Consider the following 7993-nt stretch of genomic DNA (forward strand, 5'->3'; position numbering starts at 1 on the left):
GTGCTTGCCTTGCATGCCTGAGGCCCTGGGTTCGATTCCTCAGCACCACATAAGCAAAAAGAAAAAAGCCGGAAGTGGCGCTGTGGCTCAAGTGGTAGAGTGCTAGCCTTGAGCTGAAGAGCTGAGGGACAGCGCCCAGGCCCGGAGTTCAGGCCCACGACCGGACCAAAAAAAAAAAAATAATACCTTCTGCTGCTCTAGAAACTATTAGTATCATCACACCACATAACATTACCACCTCTACATCTTAGAATCTGCCAGGTATCTCTTGTAAGACACTTCCTTTCATAAAAATGCCAATAACTCCTTGACCATGTTTCAGTAACTGTACTGCTATTGAGAAAAATTAAGATGTTCCAAATGAACACCGTAGAAACGGGTTTTCTTCTGATATCACTCAATGTCCAATGCACTATCAGCCATATTTAACATGCATTCTCACCTATGTGGTTTTCCTAAGTCACCAACCATTCTCTCATCTCCCTTGCTCTTTACCTCCTATCTCTCAAGTCTCTTACTATTGTATCTTGCTAGCAGTTCCGATCTATACCTGTTCCATTAATGAAGTCATCCAGTCACATGATTTTTTTGTTTTTGGGGGTCCGGTCGTGGGGCCTGAACTCTGGGCCTGGGCGCTGTCCTTCAGCTCTTCAGCTCAAGGCTAGCGCTCTACCACTTGAGCCACAGCACCACTTCTGGCTTTTTTTTTGTTTTTGCTTATGTGGTGCTGAGGAATCGAACCCAGGGCCTCAGGCATGCAAGGCAAGCGCTCTACCACTGAGCCACCTTCCCAGCCCCAGTCACATGATTTTTAATTATGTCTATAGACTAATAATTAGCTATCCATCAAGCCCTAGATCTTTAACCTGAATTCCAGACATCTAACCACCTGTTAACACTGGTATTTGTTTAACGGACATTTCCAACATCACTTATCACAAAATGACTTCCCAATATTCCATTCTACCTCCATACTTGCTCCTCTCATGTTCTTCTCTGTATTAGTAAAAAGTAACCTTCATCTAATTAGGTCACAAACTGCAACTCTCCACTCACATATCATTTTTATCTACCAGAAAACCTGGCTGAGTCTACTTTAAGTATCCAGTACTGAGCACTTCATACCATCTCCATTATCACAGCCATGGCAGCAGCTATTGAGTAAAGGAGTCAATTTCTATAAAAACTCTTCTGTCTCATTTTACTCTGCTCTTCTTGTTCTCCCATATCTAATTCTCAAGTAAGCAACTAAAGAGATCTCACTGAAAAATAAATATAGATTATGTGACTCTCTTCTAATAAAGGTCCTCACAATGATCTTCAAAGCCTGGTGTGTGATCTTCTCCCATTCTGTTCTCATTATTGTTACTTTGGCCACCATAGTTTCTGCTGGTTTGGTCTGGTTTGACCTGTTGTTGGTGTTTGAGAGAGCTGGCTACATAATACAGGTTAGGCTTTAACTAGTAATCTTCCTGCCTCAGCCTCCTCAGTGCTGGGATTACAAGTGTGTGACATCATATGCAGCTCTTCAATACTTTCTGAATTAGTTAAGAACACTCCTTCCTCAGGGCCTTGGTACTTCCTGTTTCCTGTAGCTAACTACTTTCCTACATGATGAGCCTTGCTCCTTCACCTCACTCCTTTCAGATCTTCATTGAAATTTACATTCCAGAGTTGCTTACCCTATTAAATATAAACACATACACACACACACACTCCTGGTCCTCTCCCTTCCTTTAAAAAACAAAACAAAACCACTTACCACTATCTAATATGGCCATTATCTAGTTTAACTTGCTTATTAATTGTCTTCTTCACTGGAAATAAGTTCCACAAAGACAGGGATTTTACCCTACTTTTCTCTCCATGTTACCTCTGCATCTAAAATAGGCCCATAATATTATGCCCTTGACAATTATTTGCCAACCAAATCCATGATTCCTTTTTTTTTCTGTCTGTTGTGGGGCTTGAACTCTGGGCCTGGGCACTGTCCCTTAGCTCTTCAGCTCAAGGCCAGCGTTCTACCACTTGAGCCACAACGCCACTTCCAGCTTTTTCTGTTATGAGGTGCTGAGGAATCAAACGCAGGCCCCATGCATGCAAGGCAAGCACTCTACCACTGAGCCACCTTCCCAGGCCCCAAATCCACGATTCTTAACTATTAGACAAAATGATTTACACGTATTAATAAATGGTGATACAGTCATTTAATTTACAGATAAGTAAACAGACATTCCTGAGTCACAGAGTTGGAAAATAGGATTGGTATTTCAAAGAAAACTTGAGTTTAATAGGCCTGCTCTTATTTTTACTAATCTTACTAGCACAGCAAAAGCAGTAATGTGCATTGTGTACAACAGATGTGTCTTTCTATACCTATCAAAGTAAACAAGGTTATGAACGGAGGAAATACAATTTAAGTAAAAGCAAATGCTGTGGATTACACAAATCGTAAGTCAAATTAAGCTCCATGATTTGCTAGTGGTTATCAAATCCTTACAAACCATATGTCCTTCCCTTATTTTTTTTTCTTAGCTACAAAATAGAAATAGTAATAGAACTTAAATTTTCTAAACACTTGTGACATTTAAATTCAGACTCAGTTAAGACATAGTGGTGCATGCTTGCAATCCCAGAACTTGTTAGGTGGAAGCAGGAAAATGAAGCCAGCTCAGAACTACACAGCAACCCTGGTTTGGTTTGGTTTTGAAATCAAACACAAAGGTTAGCGGTTCCTGGCACAATGTAATCTTCCTTCGATTCTTAACGATTTCCAAAAACTCCTAGAGAACATCACCCCAACTTTTGTGATGTCTTTAAAAAGAGAGAAACAGAGCGTCAGAGATTTACACAGATGGTGCACAGAAAACTTATTAAGCCCAGTTGCTGAATAGGAACTATCAGTTTTACCATCCACATATTAACTGCTGGAGACATTACCTAGAGCATCGCATTCAACCTCTCACGGATTTAGAGGGTCCAAGTAATTTGCCCTGGGTCACAGTTGGCCAGTCTATCGTCCTTTTCCGTTCCACCTAGTCGCATCAGGAGAGAGCAGCAGCCCTGTTGAGTTGTGAACTGCAACCTCTCAAACAGCTTTTGAATGTGCACATGCGGACATGTGTGGGAGCTGGGAGCTTGAGCCTTTTGCAGGCCAGGCTTCGCGAGACCGTCGGGTGTCTCATTGAAGACGGGAAGGACCATACGATAACCACTTTTCCGATCAGAAAAAAAAAAAAAAAAATGGGGCTGGGCATTGCAGGACAGCTCCGTCGGCTCTGAACTCACAGCCTTGGCCTCTCGACCACTGGGCGTAGTGGCCAAGGTCAAGCGCTCGTGAGCGGCCTGCCCTGGGCCTGCGAGATGACTGGGGTAAGGGAGGGGAGCGGGGGTGGTCCCCCAGTTCCGGCGGCCCGCCCGGCCTGACGAGACCCCCAGACCCCGGCCTAGCGTCCCCGGCCCGCCGGCCCAGAGTCCCCGCCCGCCGGCCCCACTCACTATGTGCACGCGGCGGTTGGGGTCGTTGTACTGAAGCAGATACTGCTGTTTAAGCCGGGCTCGCAGGGCCAGCCGCTCGGCCTGCGCCCTCCGAGTTTCGGCCGAGATGTCGTACTCGGCTGGGTCCAGGGTAGGCGGCAGGGTCGCCAGGGGAGCCGGCTTATACTTGGGGGACTCCATCTTGGCGCCCGGCACACAACTGCGCCTGCGTGACTCTAAGTCCCACCCTCTGCAGTCTGACCTTCAACCTCAGGAAGCGCGCCTGCGCGTTAGTGAGAGGCGGTGAGACCAGGGGAGGGAGGGGGTGGAGAGGATGGGGCGGGGTAAGGGGGTGGAGACTCCACTTTTCTCCCGACGCAGCCAGGCTTGATAATCTGCGCGTGCGCATTTTTTCCCTTGGCCTACTGGCTACCTCTCCTGGGCCCTGCCCGTGCGTGTCTCCCAGCACCTGCTTCCAAGAACTTACTTTGGGAAGCTGGGTGACATAGGGAAATGGGTTGGCACTGGCATCTGAAGTCCTAATTTTTTTGTGTGAGCCTACTCAAACTGTGACCTTGGACGAGTCATTTAATATTTTCTGTTTATCCTGGAGATAATGGACCATATGGTGCACACCTAGCAAAGTTGTGTGACTTAAATAAACTTATAAGTATATATGCTTTTGCAGAACCTAAGTCCTCATTGCCCTAAAAAGAGAATAAGCTTTTCTGTACATTAGGCCTATATAAGGTTATTTTGCATAGGCATAAAATGCTTAATAGAAGAAGTTGCCTGACTGTAGTACAGAATTTCTTTAAAAGTGTTGAATGACATCCTGAAAAAGCAATATTTTAATTAAAATGCTAAAACTTCTTACCTAAAATCCATAGCCCTCATGAAGTGCTAAAATGAAAGATGTGTTTACAGATACTAAAACACACACACAAAAGGCACTAGGTCTCACTATAAGAGATGATTTTGTGACATTCAAGTTCAAATCTACTCAGGTAAACAGGGTGCATACCTGTAATCCTAGCAGTTGGGATGTGGAAGCCGGAGGACCAAGAGTTCAAGAGCAAACCAGACCCGTAACTCCTAGCTACTCAGGAGGCTGATCTGAGGATCGTGTTTCGAAGCCAGCCTGCACAGGAAAGTCCATGAGACTCTTATCTCCAATAAACTACTTAGAAAAAGCTAGAAGTGGTTCTGTGATACAGTGCTAGCCTTGAGCACTTAGGTTCTGGGACAGTGCCCAGGCCCTGAGTTCAAGCCCCTGGACAGGCAAATTTATTTATTTATTTATTTAAAAATCAAGACCTGGGCTGGGAAGGTGGCTCAGTGGTAGAGTGTTTGCCTTGCATGCATGAGGCCCTGGGTTCAATTCCTCAGCACCACATAAGCAAAAAGAAAAAAAAAAGCCAGAAGTGGCACTGTGGCTCAAGTAGTAGAGCACTAGTCTTGAGCTGAAGAGCTGAGGGACAGCGCCCAGCCCAGAGTTCAGGCCCCACGACCAGAGCCCCCCCCCAAAAAAATAAAAATAAAAATCAAGACCAACTGGAATAAATAAAAACTCTCAAAAAAAAACCCCACAAAGTAAATGAGCACTCATCCCTACTGTCCTTCCCCTTCCCCTCCCTACCACCAAGAGGGAAAGACAATATTAACATCAAGTATGTATGGCATGGTCTGTGGGAACCAATAAACTACTCCTCAGGAAGAGAAAATGTGAACAGTATATCCATAATTCAGGCAGGAGAGCTTCTGCCTGGCCGAACTGTCTGGGGACATGTTGGTATATGGGAAAATGGTGGCCAGGCAAGAGAAGGGACCTGGAAAGTTCTGGCAACTTGAAAGGATGAGAAGCAGCACTGCTGTCAAATTTATTCAACATTTTAATAGTGTTTTCAAATATTTATGAAGCACCCACCGTGGGAAGCATACTGTGAGCTAGTCAGTCAATCTTCTGTGCTCAGCGGGGCGAATACAGAAGAAATGGAGGCTGGGTGTTTGTCTCCCAGAAACTGACGATCAATCAGTACAGATAGAAGCAGCAGAGCAGGATAATAGATGTAAAAGTCATTTAGTGTCCAAATGAATATAGAGCAAAATGAACTCATAAGAATGCAAGCTGAGGAAATCTTATTTTTAAAAAGAATTTAACACAAATCACTCTGTTTTAAAGATACACGTGTAAAAAAGAGAGTTCTGGTTTGTTCTGTGGCATTTTGAACTATTAAGAATACAAAGCACACCTAGCTAGAAGGCTCAAATCTGAGAATTATAGTTCTAAGCCAACCAGGGCAGAAAAATCCATGAGACTTTTGTCTCCAATTAAACACCAAAAAAGCCAGAAGTGGAGCTGTGTCTCAAGCAGTAGTGCACTAGCCTTTAACACAAAAGCTCAGGGATAGCACCCAGGTCCTGAATTGAAGCCATAGAACTGGCAGGGGGAAAAAAAGGAACACTATAAAAAGAAGAAGCAGTGTGTAAAGTTCTAAAGAATACATAGATTTTAAAATATATATTTTTGGCAGTACTGAGGTTTGAACTCAGGGCCTTGTATTGCTATATTTTTTGAGACATGGCTCAGCCCAGCCCTAAAGATGTCAAAACCTTTGTTTTAGGCACTGTTTTTGAAAGAAAGTTAAAAAGCAAAAAAAAAAAAAGGCGGGGGAATACATAAGTACAAGCCAGCTGACAAAGACGCAGACCAGACAGACAGATGTTATTGAATTGAAATCTTTGAATGAGTTAAAGTGATGATTCCTATACTTTTCTGGTTATCATAAGGCTCGTTAGAATAATTATGTTCCAAATACAGAGTTTTTATACTTTTCATTTCTGTTCTGTTTTGGAAATTCAAATTGGTATGGTAGGAGAACCTGGGAACCAGAATGTTTTCATGTCGTTGGGAGTTCTTAAAATATTATGTGCTTGGCAAACAGAGAAAAGTACAATACATCTTCTCTGTTCCAAGTAAGTTGTACCAGAAACAATTCTTACAGAATGAATCTATCCAAGATGGAGACCTGTATTCCAAAAGACTCAGTAGATGCAGAAGCTGTAAGAAGACTGAATTGGAAAAAGATAGCATTATCTTACTGGTTATCAGAAAAACGAATGTCAGAGGAATAGGTGAACAAAGGCGTATACAGTCATGATGTATAGAAAAACATCATGAGGTATTTCAGGAAGTTAATACAATATTTTTAAATCATTTTTGGATTTGGTAATGTATGCATGTATATAAAGTGATGTCTATTAGTTTAGTTCCTGTGACATTCTAAACTTTATTGCTAACGTTTCTTTTTCCTACTACATTTTCTAATTGGTTGTTGCTGGTATGTAGGCAAATTACTTGGGTTTTTTAATCTTGTTTGAGCATATACTAGTCCCATTAGCTTTCCTGTACCTTCTTTTGAATTATTCTGTGTAATCAGTCACATCTTGTGCAAATAGCAGTCTTGCCTTTTCCCCTCTAAGTCTTATGCTTATTTCTTCTCTTTCCTAATACTAATTAGCTAGGCACAGTGTTGTGTAATAATAGACATAGAGATCTTTTGTCTTGTTCTCAGCTTCATAAGGAAATCTTCAGTTTATTTTGTTGTTAGATATGATGTTTGATGTGGGGTTTGACCAAGCCTTTGGTTAGATTAAGAAAATCCCAGGGGGCTGGGAAGGTGACTCAGTGGTACAGCGCTTGCCTTGCATGCATGAGGCCCTGGGTTCGATTCCTCAGCACCACATAGCAGAAAAAAAAAGCTGGAACTGGTGCTGTGGCTCAAGTGGTAGCATGCTAGCCTTGAGCTGAAGAACTGAGGGACAGTGCCCAGAGTTCAAGCCCCACGATAGGACCCAAAAAAAAGAAAGAAAATTCCAGCCGGGCACTGGTGGTTCATGCCTGTAATCCTAGCTACTCAGGAGGCTGAGATCTGGGGATCATGGTTCAAAGCCAGCCGGGGCAGGAAAGTCCATGAGACTCTTATCTCCAATAAACTACTATAAAACCGAAGTGGCGCTGTGGCTCAAGAGGTAGAGCACTCACCTTGAGCTGAAGTGCACAGGGACAGTGCCCAAGCCCAGAGTTCAAGCCCCATGACCAACCGAAAAAAAAAAAAGAAAAGAAAATTCCCTTATATTCCTTGCCTGTGTGGCTTTTTAAATTATGAATGGATATATAGTTAATCTATTGACATTTCTCTATTGTTGATCTATTACCAACTGGTTTCTCTTTATTAGTCTGTTAAAAAGACAGAGACGCGCATACTGGGTTGCCATGAGGTAAAAATGCTTTACATTCTGGAACATGGCCATAATGTATGTTTTGAATATACTGATCAATTAACTTGGTTAGCATTTTACTTATACTTTTGCTATTTATGATCATAGGTGAGTTAACAGTTTTCTTTTCCTTATTTTGTTCTTGTCTCAGAGTATATCAATGTGAGTGATTCTAATATTTAGGTCCAAAACTACTGTTACAAGAAAAGGGCTATCAGCCAGATGACAGTGGCTC

At 42.7% G+C, this 7993-nt stretch overlaps 1 protein-coding gene and 1 long non-coding RNA gene across 2 annotated transcripts in view; both read right to left on the reverse strand.

Moving 5' to 3' along the window:
• The window catches only part of LOC105988004, a 1777-nt gene extending 1198 nt beyond the window's left edge, over window positions 1-579 (reverse strand). Inside the window, exon 1 of the long non-coding RNA XR_001175182.1 lies at window positions 187-579. This is a non-coding gene — a long non-coding RNA (uncharacterized LOC105988004). The remainder of the gene's footprint in view (window positions 1-186) is intronic.
• The window catches only part of Ndufb4 (NADH dehydrogenase (ubiquinone) 1 beta subcomplex, 4, 15kDa), a 6581-nt gene extending 2845 nt beyond the window's left edge, over window positions 1-3736 (reverse strand). Inside the window, exon 1 of the mRNA XM_013019491.1 lies at window positions 3499-3736. Coding sequence (XP_012874945.1) covers window positions 3499-3678 — 180 coding nt within the window. The 5' untranslated portion in view covers window positions 3679-3736. The remainder of the gene's footprint in view (window positions 1-3498) is intronic.
• Between the last annotated feature and the right edge of the window lie 4257 nt (window positions 3737-7993).

Source organism: Dipodomys ordii, unplaced genomic scaffold (assembly GCF_000151885.1).
Source record: "Dipodomys ordii isolate 6190 unplaced genomic scaffold, Dord_2.0 Scaffold45, whole genome shotgun sequence".
Taxonomy (NCBI): domain Eukaryota; kingdom Metazoa; phylum Chordata; class Mammalia; order Rodentia; family Heteromyidae; genus Dipodomys; species Dipodomys ordii.